The sequence below is a fragment of the Toxotes jaculatrix genome, chromosome 8, assembly GCF_017976425.1.
Source record: "Toxotes jaculatrix isolate fToxJac2 chromosome 8, fToxJac2.pri, whole genome shotgun sequence".
Taxonomy (NCBI): domain Eukaryota; kingdom Metazoa; phylum Chordata; class Actinopteri; family Toxotidae; genus Toxotes; species Toxotes jaculatrix.
In genome coordinates, this window is record NC_054401.1 from 24,695,288 (window position 1) to 24,716,728 (window position 21,441).

General features: G+C 40.9%; 1 protein-coding gene across 3 annotated transcripts in view; it reads right to left on the reverse strand.

Moving 5' to 3' along the window:
• Positions 1-21,441, reverse strand: part of grik2 (glutamate receptor, ionotropic, kainate 2) — a 211,281-nt gene that overhangs the window by 112,964 nt on the left and 76,876 nt on the right. For 2 of the 3 annotated variants that reach the window (XM_041043959.1, XM_041043961.1), the window contains exons 4-6: positions 14,707-14,888; positions 9,423-9,476; positions 5,640-5,813 (exon numbers count right to left, since the gene is read on the reverse strand). In XM_041043959.1, the coding sequence (XP_040899893.1) occupies positions 5,640-5,813; positions 9,423-9,476; positions 14,707-14,888 (410 nt within the window). Of the gene's footprint in view, positions 1-5,639; positions 5,814-9,422; positions 9,477-14,706; positions 14,894-21,441 lie in introns of all 3 variants that reach the window. The other variant, XM_041043960.1, reaches the window with a different exon arrangement.

Here is a 21,441-nt window from a genome sequence, read left to right on the forward strand (position 1 = left end):
CTTTTAATTTGCTTTGTTTGCAATCTATTTGTGGGATGAATCTCTTTTCTTTCTCTGGCATCATACTACACAAGCTAGACTAGTCTTTGTGGTCTGGATCCTAGCTAATCTTTTTTTTTTTTGTTGGACATTTAGACATTTTGTTCTTATTTGATGGCTGACAATATAGACAGGGAACATGGGGAGAGAGACAGGTATGACAGGCAATAAAGGTCCCCAGACAGGAACTGAACTATGGATGGTGCAATAATGTTGTATGCAACCCAACCACCAGGGCACCCGGAAACAAGCTAATCTTAAAATCAGCTTCATATTGTATTGTCAAACACAATACAATGAAAAGTTATATGAAAAATTAATAAAAAATAAAAATTTAAAAAAGTAGGACATTGACAGCAAAATGGGGAGGATTTATTAATACTTCCTACAGGCTTGTATGTGCAGATGCATGGTTTTTATGTTACCTGAACACTTGATTAAAAATTATGAACAAGTATAAAACACATTGTGTACATGGAACTAGGTCCATTGGCAGCCAAAAAATAATAGCCAAGTGCTAACACATTTTTGGCAGGTAAGCCTTCAGCCGAGCTTCCTGCTGTTTAATAACATATTTCTCATATGACTCATTCTATCCTTTCCCGGTGCCCACCATATGCTGTTTGAGTGATCCTCAGATAATGTGAATCCTGGAATATGTCTGATGTCTGAGTGACATTTTTTTTTTTATAACTCTGTTTGGATCTGACTTTAAAATGGTATCTGTCAAAAAGGAAATAGCTTTCCATCACTGCCCCATTTAAATGTACCCACAGGTATAGCATATTTATGGTAATATGGAAATAGAAATGATTTCAGCTGCGACGCCATGCCTCTGAATACCAACTGTGTTTTGGAGCTGCAACAAACAAAGAGGCGACCTTGATGACTCAAAGGTCAGTCCGTTTGCTTGGACCGGGGTAAAAGTTAACGTCTCTGCCTTCCAACTTATGACAAGGAGATAAATGCAGAAATTACAGTCATGCCTGAGTGTGTGTTTTTTTTTTTTTTCTTTTTTTTTGAACCTGTTTCAATTTTGCAGTGCACACAATGAATCAGACAGCAGCTAAAGCAATTAACAAGGAGAGACATTATGGTAATGAGAGCGTGGAGCTTGTAAGGTCACTCTCGTTGTGCATGTTGAGCCACGACTCAGGGCAGGGATTCTCTGCCACCAGATTAATTGAAGGCAGCATAAAGGAATGGGGTGCATAATTAGCTTACCTGATCTGTCACACACAGGCATGTGCTGGCAAAAAAAAAAAAAAAAGAGAAAACAGACTCTGGGACCAAACTTCATGGGCTTATTTAATCGTATGCATAATTTGGTGCAGTGACATGGGATGCAGAGCTTGCAGCTTCAGTGAGAAACGCTGCGGCTGGATAGTGTGTTGGCTGTGACAAAACTAAAATGATCAGGCAGGTAAAGCAAGGTGAGAATGAAGGCTGATTTTGTCAACCTATGGTTTGCAAGAATGAACTAGCAGAGCTGTGCTAACAATCACAAAGATATTTAGCCCTTTAAAACAATCCCACAATGCAATGCATCCCATTTTATGAATGCGGAAATTACATCACGTCAGTAATGATGCAAAATAATGACGATTCATACATTAAAAAATGTCAATGTATGGCTCATTGTAGGATAAATTACTGAACGCCAGTTATACAGGGAACAGTGTATTAGTGAGGGAGGGAGTGATTTCAGACAGACGCAGTAGATATTTGTGGTCTCCGTCACTAACCGTGAGCCACAACGCAACACACCAACACAATCACACTGTCAGGACAGCTTGCCGTTGGTCAACAACACATCTTTCAAAGTCCACCGAAGCTGAACCGTCTTTGGTGTAATCTGTGATTGCAGCAGTTCCATTGAAATTATTGGTTTTAGTCTGAAATTCTTCTGACTTCTTCCTGAAAATGCTGGTGTGATCAAGCCCTTCGACTAATACACTGCTTTTACAGGTTAGGTTTGATTGCATAGGCTATGTACTGTAGACCTGAAAGCTATTTCAGATGCGTCCAACCAAATTTTTCAAAGTTTGAATTCTTCAAAACTTTGTTGCAATGTTTTTTTTAAAAGTCTTGGTTTTCTAACTGAAAACATAAATAAATAATTTTACAAGGAGATCAGAGAGACTCTCAACTAGTTGTCAGAGGAGCTAGGTAGTTTTGTTTGCTAACTAGCAAATCAAACTGCCTGGACAAGTGGAGGGGGAACATGACCTCAAGACATTTATCAAGGAGAAGGACAAAGAACTGCAGGCCTGGAGCAACAATTGACAATTGACAATTTGGAGCAACATTCTCACATGGATGATCTGATAATGAGCAAACTTGAGACCACACATCATACTTCCACTATGGCTACTGCCGAAAGGAAAAGAAGAGGAGGATGCTCCACTGAGTAAATTATTTTCTTTGGGCTTTGGCAAAGGCCTGTAAGGGGACTGTAACACTGCTTTGTGTACAAAAAATGTGAAACTGAAATACAAAGGCAGGCTTAGCAAGCTGCCACAGACTGCACTGGACCTTAATGAACATGTACCCAAAAAGGGCACTCGTATATCCAGGCAGGGACCTCACCGTGAAAAGCAAACCAAAATACAAGCAACACAGAGAAGGAACTGCAAAGTATGGATATGAACCATTCTCTGTTTCTTTGCTCTTGTTCTCTAAAAAATTGGGAAAAAAATTCTAGATGATTTTGTCAGAAACTATAATGTACTGTGTGCACAGCAATATGTGTTTTGAGCAACATTCTTTGCCCCAGCATCATTTGTGATAGGTAAATATCAACTGAAACAAATAACAATGAATGGGGGGAAAAGTATTTGGTACTATTGACCACAGCTTGATAATGAAGAAATTAGCAAGATATGGAATAAGAGGGGCAGTACACTCCTGGTGTAGTAGCTACCTGGACAACAGGTATGAATGTGTTCATTTAAATAATGTTAGCCAGCAGTGTTAGGGCCCATTATTGTCTATTTTGTACATAAATGATAAATATGAGGTTTTTAAAATATTACATATTTATATATTTTCTAATGAAGATTCATTATGTAAAAAAATTTTTTCACCGTTTCCTCATTGTGGCCTATATAAAGTACTATGTGGAAGTGTGGGGAAACACACTTTTCATGACTCAGATCATGTATGTTGCGTTAATGCATTGTAATGGCCTTTTACTGCTTTTTTTTTTTTTCTAGTTTTGTTTTGCAGAGCAAAGAAAATGCCTAATTTCACAGTTTAAACTTCCATACTGGTCAAACTGCAAATGAAACCATTGAAAGTAAAAAACAATGGCACTGGGTGGAGAAGCAGTGTGAGAAAGTGAAGGCTGTGCGCTGCTCGCTCCGTGCAATCTGTCATGATCTGCAGGTCCATAAGTTCCAGCACATCAGCAGTTCACCACTTAAGCACACAAAACCGTAAATACAGCACACAAATGAAGCTGTTAATCAAACGTTTATAGAACCTTTCACCGTGTCAATATGCATTAGCTGCTGACTGATTGCCATTTGTCTAATTAATCAGTCCCCACCTTCAAACTCATATGCTATTAATTCACTGATGAGCAGGGTCACGGCACACTCCTTACACATAAATCTTCGCCTGTCACTGATCCAAAAATAACCACCTCGCCTGATAACTCTCCGCAGCACAACACGTGGGGAAAAAGAGACAAATACAAACACAAAGATGATGAGAAAGACTTTTTCTTATTTTGCCTGGCTTCCTTATCTTCGTGTGGACTTAAGACATCAACTCTAGGACTCCGTGGAGCAGCCTGTGCTGCAAGCTAGTAGCCATAAAGGCACTCTCTGAGCTTTTTATGTTTTGAAAAGGTCCAGTTATTACACACACAGTCCATTTCAGGTCTCAAGTGGGAAACAGTATTGATTCAGCCACAAATCCAACAAAAGGGGCTTAAACAGAGTAACACCCACTCTCCGATATCAATCCAGAAACATGACTCAGCAAGATCTCGCTGTTTCAGAAAAAAAAAAGAGAATCTGTTATTCCTCAGAGGTAAGCCACTGTTTTCAATCAGCAGCCAACATGTTGCCACTGCCGCCGCCAGTGCTTTACAACTGGAATCAGACCAAGAGGCTACATCGGCCCAACATTTAACACCTCAACATTTGTGGGAATAAAACACAAGGACTCTGATTTCACTCCTGCCTTCCCTTCACCCACTCTCTGTCCTTCTTCTTCTTCTTTTTCATTCATCCACCCTCATCTCATTTCTCTTCCCTCCTCCATTACTCTCTCTTTTCCTTTTCATTTCTCGTCTCTGGTGGGTTGATGTTTTTTGGCAGAGTTCCCAGATAAGAGACTGGTATGAAAGCTGCGTGGAGGAACAGTTATTACAGGCAGTGTGCTCTGATCAGAGAGGTTTCAGATCACAGTGAAAGAGACTCTTCTTATCACACCCGGGGGCTCACAGCTCAGGGCACCAGGGTTTTCCGTTTGACTCCCGCAGACGACTGGCAAGTTACAGCGCGAGCAGCCACTGCACATTCACCCCCATCATGTCAAGTGGTGGGACAGGGATACAGTAGAGAAGAGTTTCTAGTTTTTGCTACATTGTCCCATTGATCAACTGTGGAAGACACATTAGTGTTTTGTCACTCATCTACCTCAGAGAACAGATACACTCAACAATTCACGCAACCCCTCTATTTTTTATGCTCCAAGTCTATTTTCTTTCTTGTGTATGTTATCCCCTCATGTAAACTAAATGTTGCTGCAGCCAGGTCATGCCTTTTTGTGTTTTAGGAGTATCCTGAACATGTTTGCAGCTCATGATTGCTCTGGTAACAGATACTCTGGAATCCCATCAATCTCACCTACTTTAATGTTATTTAACAGATTTTGAAACAAATGAGAAGTCTATGTTAAAAGAGTATGTCTGTAACAAACTGCTTCATTAAATTTAATTTCATGGAATTTATCAAAAAATACAGCCACTGACAGGGAATTTCATGTCAGAGAACACAAGCTGTTCCAGTATAACTACAGCATGTGCAGATAAGAACAGAGCAGTGTGGGAGCCATCACAGAGACACGAGGCACACGTCTAACAGTTGCGACAGAGCGGAGTCTCTAACCCTCTCAAAAACAGAGTGTCTAAAAATAATTCTCATAACATCCATGAACTGAAGTGCATCAAGACTTGCTGTCAGTCACTGGAATGAACATGAACTTAACTGGAATGAAAATGAACTTTGCATGTTGAACTCATGATGCAGCCACCAAATCTGTCCGGGGAACAAGTTAGCGATCACTTTACACCTCTTGTGAACACTAAATGGACCAGAACACGACAATAATCAACAGTGAGCTATGTTTTTTTTTCCTTTGGTCTAGACCAAATGAACCAAACTACAGGTGTGACAGTGACCTGAGAAGGTAAACATGGGGCATTAGAGCAAATGGATGGTCCCAGCGGATATGTTTTCATCAGTATACTTCATGGAATCCAAGAGTTTGAGACAATAGGTAAGTAGCTGCAGATTGGCTGAAAGACAGACAGAGGGATTCATTCGATTCACTATGCATTCATTCATTCATTTATCCATGAAACTCACGGTCATGAAGCCGTCCAGTAGACCAGAGTCAGGTTTGGGTGGAGCCTGCAGTCGCTCCATGGACCATTTCTCAATGATGGAAGCCACTTGGCTGTTCTCAGTGTTGAGAATCCTGAAGCCCGTCATGTTCACACCACTGTATCGGTAAGGCTCCACGTCCAGTGCAAACAGATCCTGGAGAGAAGGAACAAACATTAGTGACAGAAGAGGCAGACTTATTAACAGCCCTGCAAAGATTCCCCAAACCCCACAAAGTCATACAATTTAATGACTAGAATCTTGAAACTCAGTCACAACTCAGTGAAGAACACTTGACAGAGCAAAGCTAACAGCTCCATGGTGAGTCCAGTCATTGTCACATCCTGGACTTTATATACTTGCAGAGCGGGAGGTGTTATTTCAGGGATCCAACACGGTTCCAGAAGCAAAAGTTCTGTTCATTTATTAAGAGATGAGGTGGCTGGCATTCGGAGGTTCAAGGACATGAAACTCTCCTGGTTCAATCAGTACAAAAGATGAACAACTGTGTTTAAGAATATGTGGGTCTTTGATTTAGGAAAAACAAAACAAAACAATAAATAAGGACAGAAGTACAGCTCCAAGCCTTAGAATGGAAAGCGCTGTATGAATGTGTGTGCGAATGGGTGAATAAGCTTTGAGTGGCCAAAAAGACTACAGAAGAACTATATAAATGCAGTCCATTTACTACAGGTGTCAGCCACTGTTATGGGTACATCTGCATAAAAGTGAAAATGTATTTATATTTGTGAATAACCCTCAACTGGACGCATGTATATTGAAAATAATGGACCCAAAACTGAGCCATGTGACATGATGCAAATAAGATGGACAGTGGACAATGAGTGCTCTGTGGTCAAAACACGACCTAAATTGACAAAAGGTTGAATTTCAAATGCCGATCTGCTTCTCCAAGCAACTGAGCGAGATGGTATGGACAACTACTGGTACAGGTCTAGAAGTATCAGAACTGCGCAGTTACCAACATCAGACTCAACCAAGAGATCAGTAGGAACCCTCAAAAGCTAAGTTCCCATGTGGAGTTTGCATGTTCTCCCCGGGCCTACATGGGTTTTCTACCAGGTTTTCTGGTTTCCTCTCACAGTCCAGAGATGTCCAGGTTGGGTTAAGTGGCAACTCTAAATTGCACCCATTCCTCTATTTGTACCCCAGCTCTCACACAATGTCAGCTAGGATTGGCTCCAGCCTCAAATGATAAGCAGTATAGCTAATGGATGAATGGGCTAAGGTAGGAGAAGATAAGATTATACTGTTCACAGTAAGAGACCTATGCGAATGGGGGACAGTGAGTTACAGAGCTGCTCAAAACAGCTCAGCTCACCTGTTTTTGAGCATGTGTTTTTTAACAACAGACTTATCAGAGGCCTGCGACTGTTGGGGCTGTAGAGCTTAACTGGGGAGAGTGAGCGGAGATAGGTCAGCAGGAGAGATGGGGCAGAAGCTGGCGATGGGAACACCTCCTCAACTAGGATGTTATATCTACTGGGTAGCTGGATATCCCGTGGAGGACAAGGTGGATGTTTCTCAATAGGTTTTCCTTTCCACACAAAAGACAATGAGTGGAGTGAAGATCACTGGAGGCTTTTTGGTTCTAGCACCTGACTGAATCCATGGAGCCTTGTACTAATTTGTGGCGGCGGCTCTGGGACCCATGGAAACCAGGTAACCGAGGAGTTGCTTGCCTTACTTGATCTGATGAAGAATGGAGATCCATCCTTCCAATTCAGTGATTTTTTGGGTCAAGTGGAGACTTCTCTCACAGTTGGCTGGGTTGGACAGAGGAGGCATACTGGACAGAGGTAGGTGCAACATGGGCTTACAAATGACTCTACGTGTATAGAGGCAGGCCCCAATATAGGCTGAGGATATTCATAGTCTTTTGTTGGTGTCCTCAGGGACCTTTCTTGTGCAGGTTGACAGTGGGGGAGATATACAGACTGAGTGCTAATCTAAAGGCAAAAACCATAATAAATAAGGCACATTAAGAAGAAGGCAGTTCCCAAACTCTGATTTAGGCTGGTAAAATAAAAAGGCAACTCAATGATCGCAGTGAACATACATACATCATGACAGTGGTGAAACTTCAGAAGTCTCTCGCATAAGGCCAGTTTCAGGCCATGATTGACAATCTGGGGTACTGATCACTCCTTCCATACAGTATTAGAAAAAACAGGAACACGAGATATGTTAAGTGAAGAGTAAAGAGAAATCTGGCAGGAAAATGGCTGCTATATGTGGCCTCAGTATGGCTGGGTTGTTCACTCTGCTTGGAGAATTAGGCTGTCAGCACTGGACTCTGTCTGCCAAACACAGCAGTGGGAAATGACAAGACACCCCTCTGTCTGTTCCTACCTCCCTTGCCTAATTCATGTTTGTATTTTACTCTTCATCTTCCTGAAAATACCAGAGGGATTTTTAATTGTCTCCACATAAATCGTGCCAAGATGAATTGGCTTCAGAGAGGAAGTATGTACATTTAGATGTTTCATTTCAAAAATGAAAATGATCCTTTCAACCACTTTGATGAAAAGCAGAGACAGTTGAAAACCTGAAGAATTAAATTTTCAAAGGAACTTGACATTTAAAAAGTAAAGGATGGAGGAGGGGAGGGGAGAACAGCAAGAAAGAGAGAGTGTTTTGATCCCAGGCAACACAAGCAGCCTCTTCAGAATGAGAGTGGGATGGAGCTTCAGTAAGAGTTTGATCTGAGTCAAATCTTTGACCTGGAACATGGACTTGACAGCAAGTTCACACAGTCAAAGAGCTTAGAATAATGCTCACTAGTGTGAGCACATATGGTATGTAGATGTGTATTGTATTGACTTTCTCCTGAGATAACCAAAGGTGAGGCCGCTTATTCAGCCACGATCTTGCCTTTCACATTTTCTTCTGTCTCATCTCTCTTTACCAAGACCAACAATACTACTACCATTACTACTACAACGACTACAAGAGGGAGAAAAAGAGGAGGGAGAGAAGAAAGACCATGGATGTATTTTGAGACCTTTAAACCAAACCCCAACATGGCAACCAAAGCTAAGATGAAGAGAGGTTAGTTTGTCAGAATTAAAGGCGATTATAGCGAATCCCTCTCTGCTGTAGAGAGCCTGACTCATTTTTGAAGGACAGCTATGTTATAATTAAGTTGTGCAGCTCACTGCACATGTTCACATGTCTCTTTCCCTGCCCCCCCTCCCAGCTTGGTCCTGATTGGCCCATAGATTTTCCCCTGAGATGATAAATAGTTTTTGTATAAATGTAAAGCTGGTTACAAAATTATAATACAAAGAAAAATAATTGATCTTGTTGGCAGTTTGAGGTTTCCTGTCAACATTTTCAGAGTGGTTAGTGCTCACAGCAAGAAGGTTAGAATTGGTTTTGAACCTTGATGTCCAGTCCAAAGACATGTAAGTTAGGCTGAGTGGCAACTCCAGATCTCTTATAGATGCGACTGTGAGCGTTAATGATTGTGTGTCTCCATGTGTCAGCCATGTGACTGACTGTGTGACAGACCTGCCTCTCGCCTAATGCATTTTTTTGGGTTCTGGAGATCACATTAAAGGGGAAGAAATGAATGATCCAAAGAAATAAATACACAACGAACAGCTCAGAAAATGAAGATTGAAGACCGGCGTCATCTCATTTTTGGGCATGCAACAAATCTTGGGAGATATGGGGATATGGAAGTCTGAGTTAGACCTGATGACAAAGCGACTGTGCAGCACAGTCTTTCTTTCTACTTACCAGTGTGGTGAAGATATAGTGATAATACTCTGTCATCATCCCCATGGCGAGAGCCTAAGAAAGAAGTGACAGAAAGAGGCACAGAGAGAGAGAAAGATTGGGATAGATAGAGATTTATAAATGAATAGGAAGGCAGATACAATATTTTGTCATATTTTGCACACATGCACACACACACAAGCAATTGTCTGTTTGTGTGGCTGTGTAGTTGTACTACCATGTAATGTGAAGAGGCATATATTCTGCTACGCTGCTGCAGCCACAGGCTCAGAGATAAGAAACAAACACCCACCAAAAAGAAAAACAGCTAAATAAAGCAAGAGATAGAGCTCAGTCTCATCACATATTTGGCATGTTTAGGGAAACAGACAGGCAACTGTGGGGCCAGCCCTATAAACGTGAATATCAATGGTTGACTGACTGGGTGATGAAGTTACACCACTGGTCAGCCGAATGTTGTGTGACTGAGAGATGATCTTGTACCATTGGCCCAGTGTTGGAGTTTACCCATTGGCTGTTGAACTGGCACGAGCAGTTTCTATTACATCACCAGGGGGATGTTTACAGGCAGCATGGCCAACTCAGTGCCTTTGTAGCTACATTTATCATTGTCTTTAACTCCTGTGTATGGTGATCTTGTCAGATGCTGCTGCGGTTTTAAAATCAGGATTTTAGCAGCACAGGTCAGCAGCTCGGAAATGGCTGGTTAACGTGTCATCTTAACGGAACATGTGAAAGAGAGCAGCTTTATTGGGAATTTAGCTGTTAAATTCAATTACAGTGTATGTGAGCACAGAGAGTAGCAAATACACTGCAATAATATACTGGGCTGTAACCTAGTCTTGTTAGAACGTGGGACATCTGACATGCAGCCCCCAGAAATCCGTGGTGAGTGATTGTTTTGAAGCCGTTGCTCATTTGAAAGAAAGCCATCCAGTGAGGTGTGATACTTACACTGTTGATTTGAATGTGTGAAAATACAGGCACGGTGTTTAATATGATGCTTTCAGTGTTGGCTCTGTTTGTAACAGGGTCTATTGGCACTGCCAACCAAGAAAAGGTACAAGCAGCTGGCATTGGAGATGAAAAAAACATTTGAACATAAGCTATGGTTTTACAGAATTGTCCCAGTTTAACATTCTTGACAGGGTTACTTAATAATGGATGAATCAAAAACATTATGTGTCAGCACTTTCAAGTCTGATGGTGTGATGGATTGTTCCTTTCAGTTTGGAAGCAACTTGTTTGGAAGCATTGATATGATATCTGAATTTCTATAATATCCATAATATCCAACAATGTATTAGTTTGAGACCTGACTCTTAAAAATCTTTTTTTTTTTACTTTTATTTAATAAATGCAAAATATGAATGGATGGACAAACGTGACACACAAGCAGTAGAGTCAGTAAAGCAAAGGACTATAGATCTGTGGGTCATTGTTGTTTAAATAGTTTCACAGCTTAGCAGACACCAGAGCCACATGAGTATCAGATATGACTCTGGGCACAGATGGGGAATCATGATTCTGCTGTTGCGGCTCCATTTTCTATTTTAGGTTGATTAGATGAATACAGTTTTACATGAAAATCTGAGTTCTGCCTTGTTCATGTTCAGTCTGAGGCAGACTTTTGTCATCTGTCTGCAATTGCCACTCATCTTCCAAAGCAACTCTAGGAAGATTGCCGACAGGAATATGTACTCATTCGCACCATTACCGAGGCTAAAAATGTACCTCTGAGATGAGATACTAAAGTAGAATCACCTTGCTCTGTATTATTCTATTATCATCCAGACCGTGTGTGCGCTGGCTGTGTGCCACCCCATCCCAGCTGCATGTAGCTATATAGAGGAGTCAGAGTCCTGCCTGCCGTGCTGAGACTCACTAAAACCAATATGAATCACAGATTAGGACTGTGTGCAGAGGATGATTAAACAGGCAGGAAGGGATAATGGCTGCTGGCACCAGGTGGGAAACCTTCAGAAAGTCTACAGCCTTCCGTCTGAGGACAAGCCCACTCAGTGGTGACTCACACGGTGCCATTTCCTGCACCCTGTGATGGCAGACGAGTGTCAGAAACCTTTCAGAGCTTATGTATCTAGTCCAGTTTTTGATGTCAGTGAAAACAAATCAATAGAGAAGCACATACCGTTCCGTTATAATAGCTATCAGATTTTAAAACATCAATCAAAACTATTAACAAGACAGAAAAAAAAGCACTCACTGGGCTTGTTGTAGCCCTCAAAGGTGCATTCGGATACAATTCAAAGCAAATTTTCCTTTCATTGCACACATAAATTTCATAGCTGAAGTGTTTAGAAACAATACAATGGTGTCTGTCTAGCCAAGGTTAAAAATTAGACATAACTGAAAATACTCTTAAAGACTGCGTGAGGAAACACAGGGTATCAGTTACAGGAAATCGGACAAATAAATAATTATTACAGACAAATTAAATGTTCTCCTGAATATTTAATCTAATTTTCAGCAGTATACATATTGTCCTTGTTGTTTCTGCACTATTTGGGGGGTAAAGGCTTGGCTGACAGCCTCACCCTCTCTCTAACTTATTGGTGTGTCACTTAATGAGAATATCAGAGCAGGACAGTTAAGTCTTTCATTACCCCCCATTAGCAGGGCTTCTCTCTGACATTATAAATGAAAGGAGTCCTTGACCTTCCATTGCAATCTACCACTCAGGCATTGATTAAAAACCCTGGGAGAGTGACAGAGTGCTGGGGGTGAATCATGTTGTCTTTAATATTTGATAAATCCTACAGGCAGGAGAAATATGAACGCTTGTTAATTGAGTTACTCATTGCAGAAGTAATCTTTTACAAAAAAAATGACTTTCTTGGGCTGCCTGAGAAAGACATTGTGTAGAACACAGGAAAGAGAGCAAAAGTCTAATCTATAAGTTACCTTTTTTCCCCTACAAGTTAAATCACAACACTACATAATCTAAAGTGTAACTCTGGTTCATTTTTGAAGTAAAATCTTTAAATTCTTAAAATACCAAATCTTTGTACACAAGTATTATTGTTTTCAAAAGGGAAAATCCTAAAAAACAGCACTTGCAATAGTTTTTGTGGGACTGGCTGTTCCTTCAGGCGATGGGAGGCTGGTTTTACTCACTGATCCCCTAAAATCTGTAGACTAAATAAGCATGAAATTTGTGAAAAGCTGTGACCAGTTTACTTCTAAATTCACTCGTTTCGGTTTAGAAGCTAAGATCTCCCGTGTGCAGTGATGGACTTGGTCAAAGTAAGAAATCAGAATGTCACCACATCCATCATACATACTCTGACCTTCACTCTGTTCCTCACAGTACGGATAACAAAGGCCATAATTTGGAGATTAATGGTACTATTATCTTAAGATATCAAACACGGTTTTCCTGTGATCTCAAAGTGAAGGTGTCATTATCACAGGATTAAAGGCTTCTGTGTTTTGTGGCCCGTCCAAGAGGATTTCATCATGTGGATGAAAAGGTGTCCAAGAAAAACATAACTGATATGAGTGCAATATGACCATTACCATTTCTTATTCAAGAAGATTCGATAATTCAGTCGTGATTTTCCAAGTAAACATATTTTTTACCTTGAAGTAATGAGATGATTGAATTGTAATTTAGACATAATTGGGATAAAAAGTGTTCTTAACAACTATAATCATGACTTTTTTTTTTTTTTTTTTTTAAAGCAAGATTTTATAAGCAACGACAGCCACTCCAGGCTTCCATCACAGGTTCTGCATGTTTGGGAAAATACAAATGTAGCCAAGTTCCCCATCAAAGAGAACTGGCAGTACTGGGAAACAGGTGAGGGTTCGCTTCGAATGAAAGTTGTGCATAATTGTGAAGTGGAAGGAAAATGATACTTGGTGTTCAAGATTTTTTACAAATAAAAATCTGAAAAGTGTGGCGTGCACATGTATTCAGCCCCCCTGAGTCAATACTTTGTCAAACCACCTTTCGCTGCAGTTACAGCTGCAACTCTTTTGGGGTATGTCTCTACCAGCTTTGCACATCTAGAGACTGTAATTTTTGCCCATTCTTCTTTGCAAAATAGCTCCAGTTCAGTCAGATTGGATGGAGAGCGTCTGTGAACAGCAATTTTCAAGTCTTGCCACAGATTCTCAATAAGATTTAGGTCTGTACTTTGACTGGGCCATTCTAACACATGAATATGCTTTGATCTAAACCATTCCTGCTGGAAGGTGAACCTCCGCAGACTCAAGTATTTGGCAGCCTCTAACAGGTTTTCTTCCAGCATTGCCCTGTATTTAGCTCCATCCATCTTCCCATCAACTCTGACCAGCTTCCCTGTCCCTGCTGAAGAAAAGCATCCCCACAGTAGGATGCTGCCACCACCATGTTTCACGGTGGGGGTGATGTGTTCAGGTTGATGTGCAGTTTTAGGTTTCCGCCACACATAGCACTTTGCATGTAGGCCAAAAAGTTCAAGTTTGGTCTCATCTGACCACACTACCTTCTTCTACATATGTCCTGTGTCCCCTACATGGCTTGTGGGAAACTGCAAACTGGGACTTCTTATTGCTTTCTTTCAGTTATGGCTTTCTTCTTGCCACTCTTCCATAAAAGCAGTGTTTCATTTGTCTTTACCTTTGCCCCTATAATATCATGTCATGTCATCGTCTGCCACTTCCTACGGCACCTCCCACGGGTGGTGGGCCCATGGGAGGTGGTACCGCCCGGAGTGGGGCTCAAAAACACGACCCCGGGGCGAATGAGTCTCTACCAGCTGAGCTAACCAGGTGGTGCCCCTATAATGGTTATAGAAGTTATAAATGTAGTGAAATATACACCGTCTATTGTAGTGACGTAATGTATATTATCATAGCACTGCAAACACAACTGTTGCACGTCCACTTGAAATCCTACACAGTCAGTGACAGCCATGTAATGTTACATCTAGCAACGTAACCAAAAAACAATAAACCCAGATTAAACCCAAACTCTTGACACTTGAGAATTATGGTCTATCCTTAGTTCATAGCGTTTCCCATTAGGCTTCATTTCATGAAGAAAGATGACAACAGTGCTGGTTGTAATGGCAATTTCAAGATGGTGGAAGAATCAGCAATAGGCTGAAACATCTTCCTATGATAAATGTGCCGAAAAAAACAGGATATCCATGTATTTGACAGTTTACACAAGTGCCACTCCAAATCTGTTTTTCCAGACAGATAACTGATCAACAAGCAGAATCGATAATGGCACCGGAATCAAGAAAATCTTACCACACCATAAACACACACACACCTGCTTCAGGATCCCAGCAGCCATTTCGTGGCCACAGTCAAAGATTATATGGAATTCCTTCCCCCTCTTCATCTCCTTTAACAGCGGCTTGGCATCCTTGGTCTCCGCGGGCAGCTGCCGAATCTTTAAGCGGATGTTGTACCGGGACGGCGCCTTAATAAGTTCTTGCAGTCGAATCAGACCTGTTGGGAAAACCAGAAAGAAAAAGAAACACATTTTAATGTTGTCCTTTTACCTTATTTCAGAAAAGGAATTTTAAAAATGTGTGTCTTTCCACAGCAGTTGACTACTCCTGATACATGTGGCAGTGCTGGTTATAATTAGAGTGAGGTTTTCATCCGTGTCAGTCCATTTCTCTTCGTCTGTCCTCTTTGTCCTTTTGATATTACCCACAATGCATGTAAATGGTCTTTCAGGCTGCGTTGCCTGAGTATCAGCAAACCCTGATACTCCCAACTACACCAGTGTTCTTACAAACACAACAGAACAAAGACATATATCAATAACTGTACATTACCTGACATTCATCATTCATCAACGATGACATTGATTCTGTGCTCGCTATCGACCCGTCTCTCCCTCTACATGCTGCTCACTGTCGTGTGTAGGATGTGTGTGAAGTCAACCTTGGTGGGGAAATTGACTGGGACTTCAACTGACGCACAAACATCTTAATTTTGACAGATAAGCTTCTACTGTGACATTCAATAAGTATTTCTCCTCTCAGTAGCTGATCAATCACTTCTGTGTTATATCAGGAGAATATGTAAATGTCAGAGATACCAGCAGAGCTAGACGTTTATATAGAATGGATTCTGTGGCCTGTGCATTTTTTTTCCCCCTTTATTCAAGTTTTTTGTTTTTCAGTGACATTAAGATTATTTCTCAGCATATTCCCATACATTGTGTATGCGTGATGAATGAATGTGTTCTCTGCTTCTAGTTTGTTAAAATGCAGAGCCTGTGTATCAGATTGGTGGGTGTTTTGCATACTTTTCCGCTTTCTCCATTTGAGACTGTCCTCTAGACAAAAACAACAGCATCCGTCTGCTGTTCAAAAGCCTTAACACACCCCTGTGTTTGTCTTCACGAAACCCTGTGAATTATGACTGTTGTCTATCAGAGGAAATGGCGGAGGAAGTTGTTTTTCCACTGCAAAACCTCACGGGGAGGGGGTGGTTGGATGAACAATGTGCGTGACTGGGACATGAAAGACCACTTACATCTTGTTTCCAACCAGCAGTCAATGCTGATTTCTTTCAACCGTGACCATGATCTTTTCTTACCTTTACCTGAGCAGCTTTTGTGCCTAAACCCAACCAAGCTTTAACCACAGCAGTGGCCGATCAGTCAGTCATTTCATCAATTTCATAACCATCATTTGCATTTTGCAGAGCAGCCTTTTTTTTTTTTTTTTTCCATGGCCTCCCAGAGCTTAACCACCACCCTCTGATATAACATGGATATAAATATTCATTTAAACACTACAGTCTCATTCTCAGTCACCCAGAATAAAAGCTAACCGCTACTCTGCAGAGTTACAGATTACTATTTAACGTAAAATAAACGGTGAATACAATTAAATACACAAATATTTCAAATTTGTATTTCTTCTTACAGTCTGCTTATACTTCAGCTGTACAAGGACCCACAGCTCAGACTCCACTGACAGGTTTCTTTTGTTGTTTCCATGTACACCAGGGATGAAAGAGCAAGGCCCCATATTTAGGATGCTATATATATAAAAACTAAACTAAACTAAACTAAAAGTGATCACAAGCAATCAATAAAACTACGGTTCATCACGAGTTAATTCACAGTGACTGGACCAGATGCTGTTTTAAATCAGTCTTTACATCTACAAACATCAGTCTAAACCAGCAGAGCAGAGTCTTCGGTGTCTCTGCCCACAGCCCACCGTCCCCCAACTGTTTGGCCCTGTAGCATTATTTGTTTACTTCCTGCTTCCAGATGAGTGCACTGCACTGTGGGAAACCAGCCTGCAGTCTGCTGGAGCTTCAGCAGCAAGTCGCCGGCGTTCATTTAATCAAACACTCTGTCGCACACTGATGATGATATCCCCGGAGTGTTGACCTGTGAGACACTGGCAGTCTTGCATTAACTATTGCATGACAAAGTAGCTCCTCAGCCATGCTTCACAACATTTCAGCTGGCCACAGAAGCACTGCGGTGTATAACATAAACAAACCAGACTCCAGAGGTCTGAAGTTGTGTCACAGACGTCCATGGCATTTGGAGAACTAGCTGTGCTCACTAAAAAGACTAAAAATAATGACTGATGGGGTGTAGAGGTGTCTGCATTCAGTAATGACTAAGCAGTAATGAACAGTCTGATAAGGGAGATTTGTGGAAATGCGACAGCGGCAATGAGCCCTCCAAACTCAACAGCCATATAGGTCATTTGTCCCTGCCCTCGGATGTGCAGCAGCAGGCATAACAGACTTTTGTCGCCACGGTAACAATAATAAAACCCATAGGAGCATACTAGGGACAGGTGTACCAGACCTTTGTGGTCATGATAACAATAATAACCATGTGGTTAAGGTTGCAGAATGTATTGTGTATGCAAATTTACAAATCTGTTATTATTTTCAAGCAACTAGATGGTTTTTTTTTTGGTACCCTTCACTCACACCATCCCTCTGTGCTGCAGAAACAAATATCTCTCTGCCTCTCTGGGCACAGGGCCAGAGGTATGGACTCGAGTCACATGAATCAAAGAAGACTTGCAACTCGGTTTGTACTTTAACACCAACAACTGGTGTCAGCACTTGGACTTGAGCCTTTACAACTTGAAAGATGTTATTCACGATAGCCCAATCAATGCCATTATAAGAATTTGGAACAAAAGACTGTGGCAAAGGTTCTTCCTTTCATCTTTCACAAAATCCAGTCCGTCAGTGGCATCTAATGTACTGTGCATGACAGATGGACAGAAGTGTGGACAGATGGACCCACGCCGATCCGTTTAGTCCTTCCCGTGATTTCACTGGGGTGGCCACCGCGTCTGACAAATTCTTGATGTGCCCAGGAAGTATAAGTAGAGGCCTTCCAACACAGCTGACGCTTTGTGGGACCTAGAGCGACGAGCTGAATTTTATCAGGCCTAATTTGCATGAACACGAGTGTATGAGAGAGCAAAAAAACGTGTTTGACATAAGTCCAGTCTCCTGTGAATGTTTTTTAATGTTGTGTGAGCTTGTCTGAGGAGAAAATCAGCTTCTGCTGCCGGAGCGCCGATCTCTTTTTTTACGGTTAGTTAGTGAACATCGATAAAAGCAGCTCCACACATCTGACTGCTGCTCTCGCTCATCATAAACACCTGTCAGAGCACCTCTCTGCCTCTTCCTTTCACTCTTGAGACGCCTCTCCTTCCATTCTGCATGGGTGCCAGCGCTGACCAGTATTGACGGTGCTTAATGCGCAGCGACTGTTCGAGGATCCATATTTAACTCCGCATGAATATTTCATTCCCTCTAAGCGTTTATTACGGGGCTGTCTGGGAGTCTCCTGAGCGTAAAACAGTTCGGCCCGCCTGTGATAAATATCCTTGCGAGGGATCGGCCCCCTCAAGCTTCCCCCTTCCCAACTCCCTCTCGAGTGTATCGCCGGCGACAAGGAAGAAAAGTTCCTTTTACTGGGCTGCTCAATCATTATCAGCCACAGACGTTAAAGTGATTCCCCCAGACGGCCGGAGCACAGCGTTGCATGATGGGAGTAATGGCTGATGAGTCACTGAGCTGCAGACTCCCGGGGTCAAGGTTAATGTGATCCTTGCCACATCAGCTGGCTTATTTATGTTCAATTAAATGCTCGGAACACGTTGGAGAAAGATTAAAGCGGGGCCCGCAGTCAAAGGTTCTACTAGCTGTTGAGGAACGTGGAGGCAGAACATGCATGCTGCTGTTCCCTCACTATAAATAAACCTCCGGGTGTAAATGGGGGCCAGTCACAACAGTAAAACTTGTCGCTGTTATTAGATACACCATCCAGCTCTAAGTCATTTGTGCTTTAAAAAAAAAAAAAAAAAAAAACATTCCCTGAAACACCACTTGGTTTTTCTGCAATTAACTCTAACTTCCACATATATCCTCTTGCCACATGGTACAATGGGAATAGAAAGTTGTTCTTCCGCCACAAAATGAGTTCAGAGTAATTAATTTGGGAATGAGAGCAAATATCCTTGGGTATTAAGTAACTAAAGATTGCCCTAACAATCCAATGCACGTGAAGAGGGGTGTAGCACAAAAAGAAAAAAACTAGGCCCAGGTGGAGGTCTCAGTGGGCCCCCCTTCTCCTCTTCATGCATCCATTCCCACAGATTTATTCACTACTATGCCCTGGATGTGAAACGTATGGAGTCCCAAAGTGATATCGATATTAAAACCATAAATAAGACATCATAAATGGATTAATCAAACTCAACTTAATGGTAATATAATAATGGTGTTGTGAAACAGTCCATTAATATTTTAAATCTCATCTCATTATTATGAAAAAAGTATTTCATCCGGTTTCTTTCACAATAGCAGTTCACTGTAGGTCTTTTCTTTTTTTTTCATTCCAGTTTTTTTTTTTTTTTTTACTTTAAAATGTCAAACCTCCATCAGTTTTCAGTCATCAGCTATGCCAGGTCACCATGTGCCTCTGCGGGAGGAGAGAGCTCAGCGCATTCGAGTTCCATAACACTGTGATCGGTTTATCCCGTGAAGGCACACCATTAAAACTTTGTAACATCACACTAAGCCTTTCATTCACGTTTTGGCTCCTTTCCTCCATTTTTATTCTACATTCTTCAACTAGCTGACATGTGATCATGCCAGCAACAGAGAGTCAAAATTAATGAGTGACTCTCACCAGCATCTGTCATCCACAGTAGTTACTAGTCTATTGTGATGGCCTTTCTTATACTCTGGTGACTGTCTTTACAGCCATCTGAAGGCAGCAGGTATCTGTTCCTTCTGTAGGCTTTAATTGGAGTGATGTTGTCAGGTTACTATTACTCGCAGCAGACCTGCTGGTTACATTTTGTACAATCAGCATCACAGTTCACACAGTTCCATAAAAAATTTCAATCGATAAAAACTTCTCTTTCTGCTAATAACTACCTCGGAACTGGGAGTAACAGCCGCATGTGTTATATTCTATTCTGGCCAAAGTGTCAGAGACGTGTGGCTGTGAAGAGCAACACCATATGATATATATATATTTGTGGATCATTATCTGCATCAAATTTACATTGTAATATAAAGATTAAGCTGGCTACTATTTTGCGCAAAGATTGTCAGCAGTTACTTTCGTGGAATCAAATCCGACTGCAATAAACTTCAAAAGCGATCTTAAGTTAAAACAATTTCAGAAAAAAAAAAAAAATCTAGAACATCTTGTGGTCTAACTCTGCATGTCCCAGACAACAATAAGTTTCCTCTGAGGGAAAAAACCTCTGTTACAGAGGATGAAAGTAAAGAATGTGACTGGCCATGATCATTACAGCCCCTAACACACCCTCCTATTATGTATGACAATATATTCTTTCTGATTCCACCCCATATGTTGGTGCACCACAGGTTCAGAAGTGCACTTGGCATGTTCCCCAATAAACATGACTGTGATCCACACCACACTGCCAGGTTCACAGACCAGATAACTGGCTCAGTGAAAACGTTTCTGAATAAATGTGGTACAGTATTATGAAAAATAATACAAATCTTAAAAAGTATTTGATTATTTTACATTTTCATGTTTCTTTCATATTAAATTGTCTGTAAGTATTCAATATGAGTATGTCAATATTTTATTTAAAATTGAAAACTTTTTCTCTATTTATTTTTAATATTTTTTGTTGATGTTATTGTCACTGGTGCACTGTCACCATCAACACCAAAATCAGCTAAAAGGAAAACTGAAGATACATGTTAGGACAGTATTTTCCATTCAAAACTCTTCTGTGGGGAAATCAGCCTATTAAGAAAAAACTCATAATAATAAGCTATAATTTACCTATAATTTATAACGGCAATAATGAACTCTTTACAGCCTCCTCCCACACTTTAGGATGAAGATACACAACCATTTTTCATGGTAAACATCACCAACATAACACACAAAGACAGATTCCAACAATGCTCATCTTGCCCACAAGGAACTGAACTACTGACTATGTAGATCTGAAGCAAGACAAAACAAGTATCTCATGTGCAAGCCTCACTTAAACCACTTCAACAGTGAGTCTGGACTAATTCATTAGACAGAAAATAGACAGAAACTGCTTGGAATCTGATAAAAAGCATAGAAAAGGAGGCAATGTTTCAATGTTTCAGATTTCAAAGTGTTTTAAAGACCATCGTGAGGTGATTTGATGTTCAAGTATAAGTAGGTTAAAATATTATTTTTTTTTTTACTGTTTTTCCTTATGGTTCTGCACTGCACATTCCACTGATTTCTTCCATCAATAAATTCTGATTTTAATAAATTGCGGTTCCTGCCTGACCTAGGTGCTAATATTCTCTTTAAGCTCTTCTATAAATGTTTCTCTGGGATTTCTTCTGTAATTAGTTTGCTTCATTCCATCTGTTCTGATGAGCCTTTATTTATTCATGTTTGTGCCAGAATCCAGTCAATGTTCTTACAATTCTTTGGTCACTAATAGAGGTCGATTTTTAGCTCTAAATTGCTTAATGCCCTTTGGTTTCACACTGGTACAATTGTCATTGA